The 21,361-nt window shown below is 38.9% G+C and overlaps 3 protein-coding genes across 3 annotated transcripts in view; 1 reads left to right on the forward strand and 2 right to left on the reverse strand.

The window, feature by feature from the left end:
• Positions 1-21,361, forward strand: part of ACTL6A (actin like 6A) — a 27,527-nt gene continuing 6,166 nt past the window's right edge. Inside the window, exons 1-11 of the mRNA XM_082654349.1 lie at positions 1-156; positions 7,402-7,478; positions 7,642-7,816; positions 11,162-11,262; positions 13,093-13,190; positions 18,120-18,214; positions 18,502-18,608; positions 18,706-18,795; positions 19,968-20,029; positions 20,658-20,772; positions 20,923-21,003. Of these exons, the coding sequence (XP_082510475.1) occupies positions 132-156; positions 7,402-7,478; positions 7,642-7,816; positions 11,162-11,262; positions 13,093-13,190; positions 18,120-18,214; positions 18,502-18,608; positions 18,706-18,795; positions 19,968-20,029; positions 20,658-20,772; positions 20,923-21,003 (1,026 nt within the window). The 5' untranslated portion in view covers positions 1-131. The remainder of the gene's footprint in view (positions 157-7,401; positions 7,479-7,641; positions 7,817-11,161; positions 11,263-13,092; positions 13,191-18,119; positions 18,215-18,501; positions 18,609-18,705; positions 18,796-19,967; positions 20,030-20,657; positions 20,773-20,922; positions 21,004-21,361) is intronic.
• Positions 12,366-12,749, reverse strand: LOC309822652 (small nuclear ribonucleoprotein G-like; the record flags this gene model as incomplete). The annotated part of the gene is made up of 1 exon (XM_082654623.1): positions 12,366-12,749. Exon 1 carries the CDS (start codon positions 12,693-12,695, stop codon positions 12,366-12,368), a length of 330 nt encoding a protein of 109 aa, XP_082510749.1. The 5' UTR covers positions 12,696-12,749.
• MRPL47 (mitochondrial ribosomal protein L47) overlaps positions 18,614-21,361 on the reverse strand; it is a gene marked incomplete at its 5' end in the record, with an annotated part of 33,073 nt that continues 30,325 nt past the window's right edge. The window contains one exon of the mRNA XM_082654351.1: positions 18,614-18,734. Coding sequence (XP_082510477.1) covers positions 18,677-18,734 — 58 coding nt within the window. The 3' untranslated portion in view covers positions 18,614-18,676. The remainder of the gene's footprint in view (positions 18,735-21,361) is intronic.

The following is a 21,361-nucleotide window of genomic DNA, read 5'->3' on the forward strand; positions in this document are numbered from 1 at the left end:
TTGTTGCCTGAGGGGGGTGGCAGTGGAAGTTAAGAGAGTCGGGGACCAACGCTTCTCCGGACCCGCAGTCGCGGCCGTTGCAGTCACTTCACCGGGTGGCCTTTAGCGTAGGAGTCGCGTCGATAGCAGCCATGAGCGGCGGGGTGTACGGGGGAGGTGAGTGAGTGCGGCCGATGGAGAGAGCGCGCCTTTTTAGCGCGTGGGATTTGTAACCGCCGCCCCCAGCCCTCCCCTCTCCTCCCCGGCGGCCCTTCCGGTCTCCCTGTCTCGGGACCCCGGCCTCCCCGCCCCATCTCCGCCCCGCGCTCTGCCCGCCCCTGGACCCCCCCCCCCCGCCCCGGCTCAGCGAGTGCCTCAGGCGCCCGGAGTCGCCGCCCCCTGCGGCTCCTGCCAGCTTCGGCCCGCGGAGGAGCCGGCTTTCGAGGGTGCGCGCCGCCTCGGGGCTAGGCGGGCAGCTCCTCGCGGGGGCCCAGCCCGACGAGCCGCGGCTGGGGTGACCGGCCCCGGGGTTTCCTGTCTCACAGCCGGCTCTGTCGGCGTGTGTGCGCTCGCATGTTCTTAAACTTGGGAGGTCCTGGCAGTTCTCCGGCGTGGACGGAAGGTTTCCGCGGCGTCCCGGAGATGGCAGAGCGAGTCCTGAGGAGTGGAACTGATTGAAGGAGTGGCGGTCACTCAGGACGCAGCCTCCTCTGCGTCCGCGCCCCGAGCTCACTCTACCTCACACCTTTCAGTGACTCTTGCCTATTTATTGACTGTGGATGCTCCGGAGTTACCTGTGGGCGGGTCTGCTCCGGCTTAATTTAGGAACACATGTAATTGAAGGATGGTTACGGTTGGGTGGGCTGCGGTGTAGTGAACGATTACCACGGGCCTGGGGACTACACAGACCGGGGTTAGAATAATATCAGGCTCACCATTTAGTAAGCTCATTGGCCTTGGGCAAGTTACTTAACTTTTCCCAACTTCAGGCTCCTTTTTTGTGGAATGATGGTTCCTACCCATTGGGGTGGTTGTGAAGGTAAATGGGATAATGCTACACTTGCTGCTCAAAGTATGATCCAAGGATCGGCAGCATCAGCATCACCTGCAAGCTCGTTAGAAATGCAGACTCTTAAGCCCCACTCTAAATCTACTGAGTCAGAGCCTCCGGTTTTGCAAGATACCTAGATGAAGCACTGATGTGTATGATTCATGCTTTGTGTTGTGTTTGATGAGTTAGAGAAGAAAGAGGCAAACCCAAAGTGCTGCTTTTGTTATTGTTGCTTTCTGAAGCGGATGGCATTTTATAGGTAGGAGATGAAAATAAGGTTTTCAAAGGTTTTAGTAGTTTTGGAGTGACGTTTGAGTCCCCACTCAGGTGACACGCTGACCCTCACCCTCTCCTTCTCCATATATGCTTTTGGTTTTGACTTCTCAAATGTGAGAGTCAGTAGTTTTCCAGTTTTACTTTTGAGAAAGCCTAGTGGATCTTCATGATTTACTTCTTCCCCATCAGAAGATGTAATCCTGACAGAAAGACCTGATCTATGTACCTTTGCCTTATGGAGGCTGCTGACTCTTTTGACTTTCAGGTTCACTGATCCAAGAACCTAAAGGCTGTCCACTGAGTATTTCCTTACAAGGCATTGTTTAATGTGACTAACGTAGAAATGGATACTAATAATGCCAACAGTTAACGTTTATTGAGTGCATACTGTGTACCAAGAACTGTTCCAGAGGCTTTTCATGCATTGCATTTAATACATGCATTAGGTCAGTTAATCCACAACAACCACTGGAGGTGGTACTACTTATCCCCATATTATTAAAGAAGAAAATGAGGTGTAGAAGAGGTTAACCAGCCCAGAGTTACATAACTTTCTAGTAAGTGGGGAGCAGGAAAAGAAAAGGCATTTCAGTAAAACCCTTCCCCATAAAAAAAAAAATTAAAAATAAAAAGATTTTGGTTGTTTCTCCATAAGCCATTTTTCAAGTATGGAATCACAACATACTCATGTATGGTTTAGGTATTCAGAATAAACATCCTGTTTCTCATTTGCTTATGTAGAGGAATATATCTTAAAGCCTATTTCACATATAAAGTATATAAAACTCACAAAAATAAGTGTATGATTTTGTGTTTGAGCTACTACTGTATGGCCAGTATTTATAGTGGGTCACATTTTCCAAAGGGTTTACTGTGAAAGGGTTTCCAAATTCTGAGAATCAAGAGTCTTCTTCCAATTAAAATTCTACTATGTCCAGTTTACCACACTGATTAAGACAGGAAAATAACTGATTTGTTAGATTTTTCTTTTCACACAAAAAAATTTTGAGTGCTTGCTATGTGCAAAGTATAGCTTCTGCCTTCAAGAAACTCGCAGTCTTGTAAGTGAGTCAGTCAAATAAATAGACACCATATTTAATTTATTTTTAGTTGTACATTCCACCCCAGACACACACACACACACACACACACACACACACACACACACACACACACACATTTAAAGCTGAAGTTGGAATATTATTGATGGCGTGGCAGAGCTTAATTGGCAGCATGTTTTTCTCCTAGTGGTGCGTGAACTAATGGTGCAGCTTATAGTTTATAGTGTCTTATATGGATGATAAATTCAGTGAAGTATGTTCAATAATGACAATATATAGAAGATACAAAGATAGCACAGACAAAAAAGTTATTAACTCAATGTGGAAGAGTCAAGGGACTTTACAAAGGAGATTATGAGGATGATGAAAGAAGAATAGAGAGGGACAGCGTATGCAGAGTAGATGGTGTGTTTAGGAGACAACATAATCTTCAGTAATGGTAGTGTATGAGGTGGAAGGAGAGACTGCTGCCAGATTATGCTAGGTCTTGAATATCACCTGGGTAGAATAATTTGAATTTTATCTTGGGATGATGGAAAACCACTGAATGATTCTCCCTTTTCTTTTCATTGAAGGATTTATGTACCAAAATGTTCAGTTACAGTTTTGAAAGATAACAGTGCAGCAGTTTGAAAGGTGGATTGAGATGGTAAAGATGGAAGCACAGTACCTGTAGGGAGTTGTAATTCCTGGTTGAGATAAGAGCTTGACTCAAGGCAGTGGCAATGGTATTAAAGAAGAAGGGATTTGAGAAATATTTAGCAGAAATATTTGTCAGAACTTGATGAGGGATATGAAGGTGTTCAGGAAGATTTTTGCCTCTGATGACTGGAGCCACTACTAACTGTGATAAGCACAGCTGAGATTAGATTAGGCAGGACGGGGACAAGGAGACAGTGCTTCAGGTATGTTGAATTTGAGGTACTCATGGGACATCAGGTGAAAGCAGTGTACAGTAAGAAGTTTGAGATCTGGATCTGGATGAAGGTGAGGGCTTGAGAGAGATTTGAGATTGGAAGTACCACTGTTTAGGTAGAAATTGAGGCTGTAAGAGTGGAGCAGGTTACCTAAGAAAGGGTAAGTTAGAGGAGGGGACTGCTAACATGGAGTCCTTGGCCTCCCTAAGGAGTCCAGGGATATAACTAACTGAATTTTTTTTTTTTTTTGCGGTACACGGGCCTCTCACTGTTGTGGCCTCTCCCGTTGTGGAGCACAGGCTCCAGACGCGCAGGCTCAGCGGCCATGGCTCACGGGCCCAGCTGCTCCGCGGCATGTGGGATCCTCCCGGACGGGGGGCATGAACCCGTGTCCCCTGCATCGGCAGGCGGACTCTCAGCCACTGCGCCACCAGGGAAGCCCTAACTAACTGAATTTTATTCTAATTAGTTTCTTTTATAGTCTATTTGAAAACATTCTAAGAAGACATTCATAAGTGTCCTAAGCTGTCTGTATTAGTTTTCTAGGGCTACCATAACAAAGTACCACAGACTGGGTGACTTAAACAACAAAAATTAATTTTTTCACAGTTCTGGAGGCTAGAAGTCTGAGATGAGGTATTGACAGGGTTGTTTTCTTTGGAGGCCTTTCTGCTTGGCTTTCAATGGCCGTCTTCTCCCTGTGTCTTCACATGGTCTTCCCTCTGTACATATCTGTGTCCAAATTTCTTCTTCGTGTAAGGATATCAGTCATTGGATTAGGGCCCACCCTAATGATTTCATTTTAATTTAATCATCTCTTTAAAGACCTTATCTCCAAACACAGTCACATTCTAAGTTACTTGGGGTTAAGACTTCAGCATATGAATTTCAGCCTTGAACATTGTCAAAGGGGTCCATGGAACAGAAAAGGTTAAAAGCCCTGGTGCAGGGCTTCCCTGGTGGCGCAGTGGTTGAGAGTCCGCCTGCCGATGCAGGGGACACGGGTTCGTGCCCCGGTCCGGGAGGATCCCACATGCCGCGGAGCGGCTGGGCCCGTGAGCCATGGCCGCTGAGCCTGTGCGTCCGGAGCCTGTGCACCGCAACGGGAGAGGCCACGACAGTGAGAGGCCCGCATACAGCAAAAAAAAATAAAAAAAAAAAAAAAAAAAAAATAAAAGCCCTGGTGCAAGGCAAAAGTTTGATCCTTGAGAACAGGAGTAGAAAATTTTGGTTAACCAAGCAATTAATTCATTTAGTTAGGATATTTCTTTACCCAACATTCTGGTAATCAAAGTGTTAGAGTTTACCAGTTCATGTCATTGGTATACAATACTTACTGTTTGTACCTTAGTTTACATGCTGTGGTGAAAACAAATGCAGTGTTCTGCTTTAAGGACCTTTTCTTTCAGACAAAATAATTTGGATCAGAGATTGTATAGAGAAAAGTTGATTACTTTGGGAAATGTAACAAATACAGAAACTTCCTTTCAAACATAGGTGGCTCTTCATTTTATTTCAATAAAAATGAGATCACTATTCTGTAAGGACACCATCTCTCAACTGTGATAATTGTAGTGTAATAATTGATCTTTATTTTTTAAATTATTTTTTTAGTTTTTGAAATACTTTAAACATTAAAAAGTAAAGTATATGTAAGTTTATATATGATACTTCTGTACTCACTACTGAGATTAAATAAATGTAATGTTTTGTCAAATTTGCCTCAGATATTTTAGGAAATAAAATTGATATTGTTGAAATCAACAATATAGATAAAATCTATATTGTTGATATAGATTCCTCTTCTCTGCCTCCTTAGAGGTTACCAGAAACCTGAAGTTGGTATGTAATATTCCCCAACCCTATGCATATTTTTATACTTTTATTAAGTGAGTGAATCCATAATGAATTAAGTAGTATCAAAATATGTGTGCATAGTAACTAGCTTTTTAAACTAATTCTTTTGAGATTTATCCATGTTAATGCATGTAGATGTAGACCATTCATTTTTTTTCTGTTTTTTTTTTTTTTTACGGTACGTGGCCTTTCACTGTTGTGGCCTCTCCCGCTGCGGAGCACAGGCTCTGGACGTGCAGGCTTAGCGGCCATGGCTCACAGGCCCAGCCGCTCCGTGGCATGTGGGATCCTCCCGGACTGGGGCACGAACCCGCGTCCCCTGCATCGGCAGGCGGACTCTCAACCACTGCGCCACCAGGGAAGCCCTAGACCATTCATTTTTAACTACTATGTAGTATTTCACTCTATGAATAAACTGTAGTTTATTTTCCTACTGAGAGACCATTTAATCTTCCTACCTTTTCCTGTGGCACGCAGTGTGATGATAATAATTATAATGGCAGCTACCACTTATTGTGCTTATTATGTACCAGGTACTGTTCTAAGTGCTTCCATACTTCTAGCATCCTGCAAGATAGGGACTATTATGCACATTTTACATATGAGGAAAGTGAGGCAGAGAGGTTAGTAAATCACCTGAGGTCACATAGCCAGTGAACGTTCTCTTACATGTCTCCTTGTGATATACGTGAGAGAGTTTCTCTAGAGAAGACGTAAGTGTAATTTCTATGTATGCACATTTTCAACTTTAGTAGATATGACTAAATTGCCCATAGTGGTTGTATCAGTTTACAACTTTTTTTTTTTTTTGCGGCGCGTGAGCTTCTCTCTAGTTGTGGTGTGCGGGTTCCAGAGCGCAGGTTCCAGGGCTCTGTAGTTTGCGGCACGCAGGCTCTCTAGTTGAGGCGCATGGGCTCAGTAGTTGTGACGCGTGGGCTTAGTTGCCCCGCGGCATGTGGGATCTTAGTTCCCTGATCAAGGATTGAACCTGCATCCCCTGCATTGGAAGGCGGATTCTTTACCACTGGACCACCAGGGAAGTCCCAGTTTACAACTTTACTAGCAAATGTGTAAGAGCTCCTCTTTTTCTACATCTTTGACAATACTTGGTCTTACCAGCCTTACTAATTTTTGTCAATTTAATTGAGCTAAGTAGTATTTCTTTATTATTTTTAATGACTGAGTGAAAAAATCCTTTGAAAAATCAGTGCCTAGAAAACCCAAGTGCTTTGTTTTAGGAGGCGTGCTGTTTTGGGTGAAGTATTTTTAAAGTGTAATTAGGGGCTTTTCTCTGAATTTGAATATGAAAAAAAATACTAGCTTTCTCTCTCAGTATTAAACTTTTATCTCCTACAAATCTGGAAATGTGCAAACTTTAATGATACCTTCATTTTAATGATTTTTACCTGGCCTATATTATTATACCTTAAATTCTTATTCTTTAGGTTCCTTATTTTTCTTGGGGTTTTGCTAAGTTTCTTCCCTAATTGCATGAAATATCATGTTGATTAACGTATGAAAAAAATGGTATGCCTTAGTGTACTGGATAGCTTTCCTTTGCCCCTCCAGATCCACTTTCCACCCATTTCCACCCTCTCTGTGCCCTTAAAGACTGACCCTTGTAGACTGCATCAGTGGACTCTCTTGGCCTCTGGTTTGGCCAATGGTAGGGTAACCATACTTGCTGCTTTGTGTCTCTTGTCCTGGTATAATTATTAATAGGGGCTCCTATCACATTCAGTAGTGGCTCAGGGTGAGAAATTATAAGATCACCCTAGCCAGTGGTGAGAGAGGTTGGCAAATGTATTAGTCTGGTTCCTTTTCCTCAGGGTCAGCCAAGGCTGATTCCATCCCTCAACTGAAGATCACAGCTCCTGTCCGATGCCCTCCCAATACAGGTCTCTCTCCGGGTTCTGGTTTCTTCAATTCTAAGTGTGGCAACAGATTTGTTATTACTAGTCCTAGGGTACCATACTGCCCTTTCTGGTTTTCCTATATTTTGCCTGTATTTTTGTAAGTAGACCCTTTAATAAGTAAACTCTCCTTAAATTGCCTAATTTTAGTGTACCACCTCTTTCCTGATTGAACCTCTACTGATATACTGTGTATGACTTGTTATATTTTAATTAAGTGAATCTTCAAGGTGTATTTAAAACTTGGTTCAAGCTAGTAATAATATGAATATAAGCACATTAAGTACTCTTAATTTTCACATGATACTTGTAAGTCGTTAATGTTAATTATCTTTTCATCTTTTCAGATGAAGTTGGAGCCCTTGTTTTTGACATTGGATCCTATACTGTGAGAGCTGGGTATGCTGGTGAGGACTGTCCCAAGGTAAGTGGAATGGTAGAGTTAATTGGATATGCAAAAGCCATTCATGTAGAGTTAAATTCATGCGGAAATTCTGACTCAAATATGGTAAAAGACATTAGTTGGTGGAAATGACTTCTTGGTAAAAGCAGGTAAAATTTGTAAATAATGTTTTTGACTCTTACAGGTGGATTTCCCTACTGCTATTGGTATGGTGGTAGAAAGAGATGATGGAAGTACATTGATGGAAATAGATGGTGATAAAGGCAAACAAGGCGGTCCCACCTATTACATAGATACTAATGCCCTGCGTGTTCCGAGGGAGAATACAGAGGCCATTTCACCACTGAAAAATGGGATGGGTACGATGTTTTTTTCTATGGATTTGATTCGAAATGTAGAGTATGCATAATATATTTTAGATATAAACCAATGGCTTCTTAAAAGTTGAACATCAGCTATTTTTTTTGTTGTTTTTATTCCATAAACTGATGTTCCAGGCACTGAGAATACAAAGATGCATAAAACGTGTTTCTTTTCCTCAAGAAACTCATAGGTAGAGGAGATAGATGTGTGTATATGTGTGTGTGTGTGTGTATATATATACACATGCACATATATATATATAGGATAAGTGCTATGTTTGATAAGCAGTGGGATTAGAGGCGGGGGGTATATAACTCTATCATTGGGGGTCAGAGATGGTTTTCACAAAGGAGGTAACTTTTGTACTGAATCTTGATCACTGAATAAGAATTAGCCTGACTGACAAGGCTGGGTAAATTAGAGCAACCAGCATGTGTGAAGAGATGGTGTTGTGGAAGAAACTTCCATGTTTAGAAGTGTCATCAATTGAGTATGGCTGTAACAGTAGGTACATTATGGCCAATTGCAGGAAAGGTAGGCAGAGAGCAATCATAAAAGGGCTTGTAATGCCAGGAGTATATTAAGCTGGTAACTGAAAGGTAACTCCAAAGGAATTTAAACAGCATTTTATATATAAATGCTCATATGTGCCAGCTGGAAAGATTAGTCTAACAGTCCTGTGTAGGCTGGATTGGAGGGAGATACTAGAGATAGGAAGATCAGTTAGGGAGGTGAGTCCAAATGAGAAATGAAGAGGGTTAAAATTTTAATACTGATGGCAGAGATCCTGAGGTGGCTGTCAGAGATATCCAAGACAAATGGTACTAAGTGTTTAAAGAGTTGAGAAAGTTTCCTAGATTTTTGATTGGAGTCACTGAATGGGGGGTACCATGCATTGAGGTAGGAATAGCAGGGGAAGGAGCAAGTTTTATGGTCTTAAAAAGCAAGTGTAAGACCCAAGATCACTCTCAGTTCCAGTTATTCACTAGAAGGACTCACAGGACTCAGCATGTCAGTGTACTCACAGTTAAGGTTTATTATGCTGAAAGAATACAAAGCAGAACTGACAGAAAAAAGGGGCATGTAGAGAAGTCCAGAGGAAACCAGTGCAAGCTTCCAAGAGCTTACAGTGAAGTCATAAAGGATGCGCTTAATCCCTCCAGTAACCAGGAACATGTGTGTGTGGTCTACTAGTAGAGCTCATTAAAGACTCAGTACCCTACTTCACACTCACAGGATGGCTATATTATGAAGACAGACAATAGCAAGTGTGATGAGGATATAGAGAAACTGAAACCTTCATATCTGTTTCTGGGAGAGAACAAAAAATGGTTCAGCAGCTTTGGAAAAATTTGACAGTTTATTAACAGGTTAAACATAAATTCACCATGTAATCCAAACAGTTCCACTTCTAGGTATCAACAAAAGAGAACTGAAAACATATGTCCATACAAATACATATATGCAAACATTCAGAGCAGCATTATCCGTATTAGCCGAAAAGTGGAAATAGCCCAAGGTGCATCATTGGATGAATGGGTATACAAAATGTGGTATACCCATAAAATGAAGTACTATTTGGCAATAAAAAGAACAAAATACTGATATAAGCTAAAATATGGAAGAACCCCAAAAGCCTTATGCCAAATAGAGGAAATCAGATGCAAAACTCCACATAATGTATGATTACTCTAATATGGAATGATCAGAGAAAGCTAATCTATACAGACAGAAAGTAAAGTAGTCGTTGCTTGGGGCTGTGGATGGAATGGGAAGTGACTGCAAAAGGGCATAAAGTTTCTTTTTGGGATGATGGAAATATTCTAAAATTAAATTGTAATAATATTCACACAACTTTGTAGATTTACAAAAGAAAATCATTTAATTGTACACTTAAAATGGATCCATGTTATGGAAAATTATACCTCTAGAGAGCTGTTAAAAAAAAACTGGAAGGACATTTTTTGTTGCAAATATTTTATTTCTTATATTATCTTGATACTTGGAATAAATGACTGTCTTTTGGATACAGAAAAAAGAAGAACTCAGTACCCATGGTTTTTATTAGGGGCTGGTCATGTAGGTACTCTGTGCCTAACATGTTCCAAAACCCCAGACTCCCAGAAGGAAAGGTATTCCACATAAACCACACTGTATAAACAGTTGAGGCACAGTGAGCTATTCGTATTTGGGGAAAGTTTTATATCAGTGTAGGGAACTGTTTACCAAACAAGTTCCTAGATGCCAGCCAAGGGTCAGCCTTGCAAGCAGGCCTTTCTCAGGTCTGCTAAGTTAGCTCTTTCTGCACAGCAAGTAGATGAGCTTATTAGTTCAAAGTGTTTGAATATAGGTGCTGATCTAATAAGCAGGTGAGAGAGATTTTAAGACATGGAGTTGATTTTTTTTTTTTTTTACCAGAAAGAGTTTGGGATATGAGAAGAGGATTGAGGATAGGATTCCTTATGAAAATTTATTTCCATGTATGTAACCAATAGAGGTGCCTGTGAAGGAGAATGAGAAGGAACAGTTAGGGAAGTAGGAGAAAATTCAGGAGAAGGCCAAGAAAAGAAAAAGTTCTAGAAGTAAAGAAGTCCAGTGATTCTCATTGTTCTCAGCTGTGGCACTGAGCTTTACGCTAAGAAGGGGAAAGAGAAGTTAAAGCTACAGAGGAGGTCCATTGATCAAAAAAACCCCATCCTGAGAGGCCTATAGAAGTATGTTTACAAGGAATGACATTGCTTTGTTGGACTGCGGCAGAAAAAGTTTGTAAACTCTTGAGTCAGTAGTGTCAGATAGTAATTTAGAGAGGTCAGATGAGATTACAAATGTATCCACTGGATTTGCCTGTTAGAAGCTCATCAGTAACTTATGCGAGCAGTTTCAGTGGGATGTTTAGGTGGAAGGCAAATTGAAGACATACTATTCTCTAATTTTTTTTTAAGTCTTTACATCTTTTTTCATATAGATTGTAAGCTTTTTAAATGTCAGCTCTAGATCATACAGTTCTTCTGTGTTTTCTCCTACCATTTGAATTGCGTTTTGGGCCTTTAATAAGTACTTACTGAATAATATTTATTTGGTATTTTACGTCTATTTGATACATTAATTACACCTGGGACAGGTCTAGGGGTTGTAACTGTTGGGGCTGGAGAAACCGTATCTAGAAGACAAAGATGATGTCTATATGAAGTGCTGTGTTATGAGGCAGAGCTGTAAAATAAGTAGGTTCTGTATATTACAGTGTCAATATTAGTGCTAAACCATTAGACACAGTCTCTCAAAAGATGCTGTATTAATCTTCGATTAAGCATTATTTTCAAGGTATTAATCTTATATTTTAGTTGAAGATTGGGATAGTTTCCAGGCTATTTTGGATCATACCTACAAAATGCATGTCAAATCAGAAGCCAGCCTGCATCCTGTTCTCATGTCAGAAGCACCGGTGAGACAAACTTTTTCGAGTTTCTCTAGGTTGTTTATTTACTCATTTGAAGAGTGTTTCCTTTTTCTTTAAGAGACATAGAAATTCATATTTTGAATTTTGAAGATTAGGGAAAGGGAGATTCATTTATAAATACTCTTACAACTTTTATTTTTATTATTTCAATAATTAAAATACTCAAAGAACAATAATTAAAGTACCCTAGTGGGTTCTGGTGGTTATTTATCTGTTTTTTCCGGGAATTTAACATTTGATTTCCTTGGGCTGCTTCCCATTTTGGTCAGTTGTCCCTTATCCCTCAAGGGCAGTGTATATCTGCTTTTATACTCAACCTTAAGAGTGACTAGATTCACTCTTTTTTTTTAAATATAAATTTATTTATTTGGCTGCATTGGGTTTTCGTTGCTGCATGCGGGCTTTCTCTAGTTGCGGCGAGTGGGGGCTACTCTGTTGAGGTGCGCAGGCTTCTCATTGCAGTGGCTTCTCTTGTTGCAGAGCACGGGCTCTAGGTTGCGCGGGCTTCAGTAGTTGTGGCACGTGGGCTCAGTAGTTGTGGCTCACGGGCTCTAGAGTGCAGGCTCAGTAGTCATGGCTCACGGGCCTAGTTGCTCTGCGGCATGTGGGATCTTCCCAGACCCAGCGTTCTAACCCGTGTTCCCTGCATTGGCAGGCGGGTTCTTAACCACTGTGCCACCAGCGAAGTCCCTAGATTCACTCTTAAGATTTAATAATACTTCATGTTTATAAGAATCCTGATATCCCTATACTTTGAAAAGTCTGTAATTTCTAGAATTCATAGCAGCAGACAATTTTACTTATTAAATAATAAAATTTATATTTAAAGTCAATGTTGAACTAGGGCTGGAAATTGCTAGACCAGAGTCTCTTGTGAAATACATTTGGTACAGAGTCAAAAGGGCCCAGAAGACTAGATAATGATTATAAATTATCAATATTTTGTTATTGTTTTCTAAACTCTAGTTTCTTTTGAGTACCATCTACAAGTGGGAGAATTTGGTGGTTTAAAATGCATATTTAAGATTTTGATGACTAGATTCACTCTTTTTTTTTGACTATTACCAAAGTTTATTTAACAAAAAAGTTCAGTAAGAAAATGTACACGACCCAGTTTTCATCGCAGTAAAATGTGGAGAGGGGACATGTGGAAGCAGTTGATTTCTCTGTTGAAGACAGCTATTGTTCATAACTCGTTCCAAGGCTTCTAACATGATGGTACTATTTCCTCGTATTACCACCATTCCAGTATTGTTCTGTTGCCGACTAGTTGCTATCTCCACACATTCATCTATCATAAGATTCATAAAGAGATCAAATCCCCTTAATATTCCTTGGACATGTCTGCCACCATTTAATTTCAATGATAACTTCTTGTCCATAAATTTCTTCAACTCGGGAGGGTGAGCTTTGCTCATGATGTCTACTCCACGAGCTCAAAGATGCCTCCAAACGGAATTCGAATTGTCCCTCACGCTTAGATTCACTCTTAAGATTTAAAAAAAAAAAGATTTAATAATACTTCGTTTATAAGAATCCAGATTTCCATATACTTTGAAAAGTGTAATTTCTAGAATTCATAGCAGCAAACAATTTTATGTATTAAATAATAAACTTTCTATTTATTAAATTTATTACAAATACATAGAAATAAATGTTGTAAAGATATTATGAAGAAGATTTTCCATGGTATTTTACTCTATTATTAATGTTTTACATCTTTGTTAATGTAGTGCTGAAATGAATTTTGAGATAAATCAACACTTTAGTTTTTAAACAATAAATAATTTGCATTTCTTTTTCCCTCTTTTCAAGTGGAATACCAGAGCAAAGAGAGAGAAACTGACAGAGTTAATGTTTGAACACTACAACATCCCTGCATTCTTCCTTTGCAAAACTGCCGTTTTGACAGCGTATCCTTGAAGGAGTAATACCCAACTTCTCTTTAGGAGTAACTGTGGTGCTGTTAAAGGTGATACCTTCAGCAGGAAGACAGGAGCCACTTCTTGCTTGTTCGGAAGTTGAGGCGTTTTTCTCCATTGCTTTTAGATATCTATCTTTTAGTATTCTTATTGGAACTGATGCATGTGAAAATGTGAGAGAGAGATAGGAAAGAAGCACTCAAATTCTTCTCATTAATTTAACAAAGTTTAACAAAAACAAAAATTTTTGTTTTTAGAAGGGGAATGTGACGACAGGACAGTATCTAAGTCAGTTGACCTAGCTGAATTCAAAGATTGCCATTTCCTTCCTCTTCTCCAGTACCTTAGAAAAGTGGAAATTGGATGTAAATTCATTTAAGATTTAATCACCAAATATTTTTTACAAGCATATTAAGGGACAGACAAGGAAATATTATGTCCTGATCTCAAAGAATAATATTCTTGTTGAAAACTAAATAACAGATTTAAATAGTACTTCAAAATAGCATTGGCAAAAGTCATAAAGAAGTACATGATTAATTTGAATTTTTCAAATAGCAGTTGTAGTTCAGTGGAGTAATATTGTAGCCTGACAAGCCTTTGTAAAGAAAAGAGAATTTAGTTGCAGGATGTGGGGGAAGGGGACCTATATTTAGAGTTCAAGTTCCAGTGCTTATAAACTGATCTTGAATTAGGTACTTAAAATTTGAACTTCACTTTTTACTCATTTATCTGGTATACCTCCCTGGATTGCTGTAATAATCAAGCGAATTTTATATGTGTGAGAATCACTGTGGTAACTGTAATCTAACATTTGTCTGTCGTGGTGTGTCTTGGAGATGACTTTAGCACAAATGTGGAGGTGGAAAGTGTAAGCGTTCTTCACAGTGACTTAGTTTAGAGTTGAAGATTTATGTTCGGCTTCAGAACAAGTTGTAAAAATATGTTTAGATCAGACTGTAGAAGTCTTGCATGTTAGATTTTAAAAATGTGAACTTTAGACTCAAGAGAACCATTGCAGGTTTTGAGTAGAGGAAGGAGGGAGAGTATTAGCAGACTCATTGTGTGCATTATATCATTTAATTTTCATAATAATCCTGTCAGGAATCGGAGTCAAAGTAAGCAAACTGGTCCCAGTCCACAGCTTGAAAACGGCAATTCTGAATTTGAACATAAGATCTGTTTGGCTGCTTCCTTACAAGGAGTATGTAAACAGAATTGGTATTGTTTTATTTTTTAACTTTTTATTATAGAAAATTTCTTACACAAAATAAGATAGAATATTATATTGAACCTCCATGTGCCCATCACCCAGGGTCAACAACTTTCAACACAGAGCTAAGTGGTATTAGCTATAACCACAGGCACTCCCCCTCCCACCATGGTTTTGAAGTAAATCCCAGACATTAAGCATGTATCTGTACAAGATGTTACCATATGTCTCTTTTTTTTTAAAGATATAACCACAATTTATTTTCTTTTTTAAAAAACAGTTTAGTATATTTGAATCAGGACCCAAGCAACAGGGATCATGCATTGTATTTTGTTCGATATGTCTCTTAGGTCTCTTGTGGTCTGTAGATTGTACCCACCCTCCCCTTTATTTTCTCTTGTAATTTATTTGGTAAGGGAAGTAGATTGTCCTCTAGAATTCCTAACACTTCTGGCTTTTGCTGACTAGTGTTTTTTACTGTGTTCTTCTAGCCCAGAGGTTCTCAAACTTTTTATACCTAGAGCTTTTATTTATGTGGATCATATCTGGTAGTATTTGCCATATTAGAAATTAAGACAGAAACTTAAAAAAATTATATTTGCTTATTTTAAGTAAATTAATAAGCCCATTGTATGATAATATAAATAAAATATTTTAATAAAAAATAACTGTGTTTTCCAAAACCAAAAATATTAATGAGAAGGGTGGCTTCGTTTCACAATTTTTCAAATGTCTTTAACGTTGGACTTAATAGCAGAAGTTGGATTCTCATATCACATTCAGTCTGTTGTGTATCACACATGACATAGCCTCTGGAAAAAAAACTCTCTCGTACATTTATGAGAGAATGACAGTGAAAAGGGCAAATAACATCTTAGTATTATTCTAAAAATTGTTTTGACTTCCTAACCATGGCCTTGGGATTCCTTTACACTTTTAAAAATTACTGAGGATGACGCAGAGCTTCTGTTTTTTGTAGGTTATAACTATCAATATTACTGTTTGAGAATTTAAAACTAAGACTCCTTTTAACATTTTCTTATTAATTTAATTAAAAATAACAAAAATACACACATTAACGTCGACAAAAATAACAGTTTTATGAAAAAGATAACTCTGTTTTCCAAAACAAAAATATTAGTAAGAAGAGTAGTATTGTTTTATCTGACTTAATTGATAGCTGGGCTCTTATCTGCCAGCCTCAGGCTCTGTCCTCTTGACACCTCAATTTGCGAGGCAGGCTTCAGCCTTCTCCTGTCAGAGCTGCATGCTGTTGGAGAATTCATTGATTTAAAAAGGTAGCAAAATCACAGAACTCATTGGTGCACCTCTGTTTTTCAAGAATGCATTGCCCTTCTGTTCTCTGCATTTTGTTGGTCCCCCTGCAGTCCTGCAGTTGAATAGTTCAGTTGTCAACCAGAGATTTGGGTAGATTTTATACTCAGATTTTGGGTTTTATCCCTTCTGTGGTTCTCTTTCTTCCAGAGTTTCTACCTTAAATGTCCAGCTTTTCTTCCACCCCTGAACTCCTTTCTGTGTTCACTCAAGGTGGTAAAGTTGCGATTTTTCATCACTGCTTTCCTGAACCATAGCCATGGAGCTGGGAAGCACTTTTAGGCGAGGAAGCTGCAAACTTGCAGTTTTTACCCCCTCTGGTTGCAGTTTCATGAAGATAAGTTTTGGCTGAGTTTTGACTACTTTTGAATACTTTCCAGTATCTTAAAATGGTCACTTAAAATAATTTGTCCAGGTTTTATAATTGCCATCTTCAGGAGAGCTTACATACTTTTAGTCTGGTGTTACTGTATCACTTTGTACTAACAGAGATAAAATTAGTGTTTATGTATATAGATGACCAGAGATCAATGGAGTACCAGTAATAGCAAAGATAAATTACTAACCTATCGTTCTGGCCATTTATTCTCAGACCTCTTTCCTCTGATCGTTCCTGCCCATGCCTTAGTTCTCTGCCCTTAGCCCTTCATCCCTCTTGACATGTTCTTTCTGGTTTAACTATCTGTTTCCTTGGCTTCAGATACCAGTTATACACTGACAAATTCCAAATCCATGTTTGTATCCCAGATCTTTCTTGTGAGCTCCAGGCCCACGTCCAGCTGTCTACTAGAACTTTTTTCTATTAGTTATCTGTTTAAGCACTTTAAACTCAATATATCCAAAATTCTTCTCTCCCATCAAATTTATTCTTTCTCCTTTGTGTAGTATCTTACTCCCAGTTGTCTAGACCAGAAATCTTTCTCATTAACCCTTCAGATTTTGTAGTTATCAAGACCTGTCTATTCTCCAGCCTCCCCCGGCCCAAAACCAAACCCTCAAATCCATTTATTTCTCTATCCACTGCCATTGCATTAGGTGCACCCCTTCCTCTTATCTTGCCCAGTCTTCACACTGCAGCTCTGATCATCTTTGTTAATTGCCAGTCTGCTGATTTAAGCCAGAATCATCTTCCACAGCCTTGCCTTTCTTCTCCTTTCAGGCCCCACTGAACTATGCTGCACTTCCCTGACCTCTTCACTATGCTCTCTTGCCTCCTCGCCTTCCCGCATGTTTCTCCTCTTCCCCATGTCCCCCTCCCCAGCTTACAATTGAATTTCCCAGGGACCGGTTATATTCCTATATACTCTCCCATGGCATCTCAAACTGTTCTTTTTATAGCTTTATTGATCTCTGCTGCACTTATCAGGATATCATTCAGGGCAGAGACAGTTTTGGTTCACCTCTTCGTGTCTTCTCTGCTTAAGGAGTGCTAGTGAGAGAATGACCTCCCTGCTGCCCTCCTTTATTGGGCACCAGACCTATCACTAGGCACATAATAGATGCTCAGTAAATATTTGATGATCCAGTGAATGGCTCTACTCCTAAATGTTGGTTTATGATGTTCACGTGATGTAGGCCTTCTGCAGCACAGAGCTGTGGAAAATGGGATAAGTGGAGTCTGCTGATATTCACTGGCTGTTGAATCTGCCTGGAATAGCTCTTCCTATTGAGTTGGGGGAGATGATGATAACAGCCACTCACCTGCCAAACTGCTGAAATGGTTCTTTAATCCTATGTGAGAATGGTTTTAGTTCTTATCTCAAATGTCACAGCCTCCCACTGTTCTTACCAAGTTTCTATAGATTTTGTTAAATGCTTCTCAGTTTGTTGTAAGCCCTTTGATCTGTGCCAGGGACTTTGAATAATTGTGCTAATTTGGACCAGTTTAACAGATGTCTCTCTGGGATAAAGGTTTCTCTGACTTCCTCACACCACCATTCTGGAAGTCCTGCCTGTTCTCATTTGTTTTGAAACCAGAGTTATTATTTGATGCCAACTTTCATCCCCGTATTTATTTTATTATTTTATTTATTTTTTAATTTTTTTTGCGGTACGCGGGCCTCTCACTGTTGTGGTCTCTCCCGCTGCGGAGCACAGGCTCCAGACACGCAGGCTCAGCGGCCATGGCTCACGGGCCCAGCCGCTCCACAGCATGTGGGATCCTCCTGGACCAGGGCACGAACCCGTGTCCCCTGCATCGGCAGGTGGACTCTCAACCACTGAGCCACCAGGGAAGCCCTATTTTATTTTTTTTTAATGCATTTTAAGCCACAACGCACATGTTTTAAAAATGCCTTAATAAAACCTTCCCTTTACAATAAACATTATTTTAGGAACCTTGATACTTTCTTTTCCTTAATGCTTTAAACTAGATTTGCTAATGGTCGTTCTACTGGGCTTATCTTGGACAGTGGAGCCACTCATACCACTGCAATTCCAGTTCACGATGGCTATGTCCTTCAGCAAGGTAACTGTATTTAACCAGGGTGCACAGAGGACACAGATCATGAAATAAAGCAATGACTTGGACTATCAAAGTATATCAGTTTCCCAGTCATGTCTTTAAGTGTTTTTTTTTTAATCTTTAGTATATAGTGTATATTTAAAACTGATGCATGGCTTCATTCATGCCTGGAGGGATAGTTCCATTAATTCTGCTTGAAAACAATTAATCATGTATAAATACACAGAGGAAATTTGTCCCAGGGAGTTTGGATGGAATGCTTTCTTAGCCTTGTTTAATCTGTTTCATAGGCATTGTAAAATCCCCTCTTGCTGGAGACTTTATTACTATGCAGTGCAGAGAACTCTTCCAAGAAATGAATATAGAACTGATTCCTCCATATATGATTGCATCAAAAGTAAGTGATGAATGAATTTTATTTCTGGGATTTACCTCCAACTCCCCACCCCCATGTTGTGAACTCTGTTAACCTAGCACTTGCTCTTGGCACTCAGGAAGCTGTTCGTGAAGGATCTCCAGCAAACTGGAAAAGAAAAGAGAAGTTGCCACAGGTTACAAGGTCTTGGCACAATTACATGTGTAACGTAAGTAACCCTTATTCTCTTTACGAAAGCATTATAGGCTGTAAGTCTTTGACTAGAGTATGAGCACTTTATATTTTCAAACTTATATTTTTAATGATATTTTACAAACAAAATTAATAGCTTTTGGCGGAGTAGGAGGGTGCTTTTCATGCTTGTCAGATATCTCAACAAACTATATTCACTTGGATTACTGTGGTGAGACCTGAAAGGAGCTTTGGGATAAAAACAAGCATTATGCTATTCTGTACATTTTTTGACTAAGAAAATGGTTTTAGTGTATAGAGACCTGCTGGTATGGCTCAGTTACGTTCCCTTTCCTAATATGAGTCAGCTATGTAAAAAAATGTGTTACTGTTCACAGCAAGGAGCCAACAAAAGGTTTTCTTTACTGAAAATCCATCTCTGAACGTGACTTACTGACGGGAGAGGTTAGTAAAACAACCTCTCACACCACAATATACATTCATTTTTAACAGTAAAAGGTAAAAGGATATGAAAGTCATCATTTACTATGGCAGGGATATATCCTATTTGACAGTTTCTTACACCTAAGGATAAAGATTTTTTTGTGAGTGTTTAGTACAAGGAAAAATTGTGAAAATGATTAATAATTGCGCCTAGACCTTAGACAGGATTTTTCCTTAGCAGCTCAGAGGTCCTATGTATTTCACTGCAAATTTTTTAACTGTTTTATACTATGTCAGTCATTAAAAATTCCATAAGATACAATATATATGCATTTTATATATATTCAGCTAATGAAATCTTGCTTCTAAGCTTATTTTAAAGGGAAAAACAGTAAATCAACTATAAGCCAATAAAAATTTTAAAGAAAAAAATTTTTAAAATGGGAAAACAGTGTTCTAAAACCAATTTTGTTATGCAGGACTGGGGTACAAGGGTTCCCACTTGTTTTTTTATCTCATCATTTTTCCATAATGGTTGTAATTTAAATGTTATATAATTTAACTTATAATGCGAGTGTTTAGAATTGGGTTTCTTGATGCTCAGAGTCCTTACTGGGTAGATTTATACCCTTGAAATGAGTTAGCCATCAGGAATGTGGTACAGTTTCATTAAGAAAAGTGTTTTTAAAATAATGTTACAAAAGTATAGACTGCAAAGACAAATCTCAATAATTTTGTTTCTTATCCTTTTTTTAAAATCCATAGTGTGTTATCCAGGATTTTCAAGCCTCAGTACTTCAAGTATCAGATTCAACTTACGATGAACAGTATGTTTTCTTATTTTTTCTACAAGACTTAAAACTTAATAGCTTATTAAAACCTTCATACTAATCTTTTAAAAAAACTGTATACTTAATATATAACTGAATCACTTCGCTATACACCAGAAACTAACAAAACATTGTAAATCAACTGTACTTCAATTTAAAAAAAACTGTAGGGACTTCCCTGGTGGCACAGTGGTTAAGAATCCGCCTGCCAATGCAGGGAACACAGGTTTGAGCCCTGGTCCGGAAAGATCCCACATGCCGTGGAGCAACTAAGCCTGTGCACCCTAGAGCCCGTGCTCTGCAACAAGAGAAGCCACTGCAATGAGAAGCCCGCGCACCGCAACGAAGACCCAACTCAGCCAAAAATAAATGAAAATTTTAAAAAAAGATTTTTTTTGAACTGTGTACTTCATAAATGAGGAAAGAAATTGATTTGTTTAGTTTAAAAAATTGTAGAATATGCTTAACTGGTCTAAAGGTAAAAAGTTAAGAAATACTGAATAACATTTTAAAAGAAAATAAGATATCCCTCTGCTTTCTTGTAAGTTGATGATTCCTTAGTAGTTTATAATTCTGAAGAGGATTGTTTTTGTCTTTTGTTTAATATTGTTTGATATGTTTTCAGAGTAGCCGCACAGATGCCAACTGTTCATTATGAATTCCCCAATGGCTACAACTGTGATTTTGGAGCAGAACGGTTAAAGATTCCTGAAGGATTATTTGACCCTTCCAATGTAAAGGTATAAAAGCTTATTTTTATAATTAGCCTGGTTTTTCCTTTAAAGATCTCTTGTAATTACAAAACCTAAATAAGACTGACTTAGCTTTTTTGGATGTGCTTTATTGTTTGAAGGTCTTCTGTGTGACTACTCATTTCTATTTTGTTATAGGGGTTATCAGGAAATACAATGCTGGGCGTCAGTCATGTTGTCACTACAAGTGTTGGAATGTGCGATATTGATATCAGACCAGTAAGTGCCAGTCTCATTTATGGCATAAAGGTATCTTTTAGGGCAGTCTAGTGCCCCATTATTTATAATGGCCATCATTATTTAAGTTGGCAACTTTGGCCATTGACTTTGAAGTCCATTTTGTAAAAATATGTAAAAAAATGAAGTTCTACTAGAAAAGGAAAAATGCAAAACTCTAGAGCTGTGTCCAGTGTGGTAGCTTTTGGCCACATGTGGCAATTCAGTTAAAATAAACAGAAATTTAAATTTCAATTCTTCGGTTGCACTAGCCACATTATAAATGTAGCTAGTTGCTGCTCTATGACAGTGCAGATGTAGAACACTTCCATCATCACAGAAAGTTCTTTTGGACACCGCT

This window comes from Grampus griseus (genome assembly GCF_964374135.1).
Source record: "Grampus griseus genome assembly, chromosome: 5".
In the NCBI taxonomy this organism is placed as follows: Eukaryota; Metazoa; Chordata; class Mammalia; order Artiodactyla; family Delphinidae; genus Grampus; species Grampus griseus.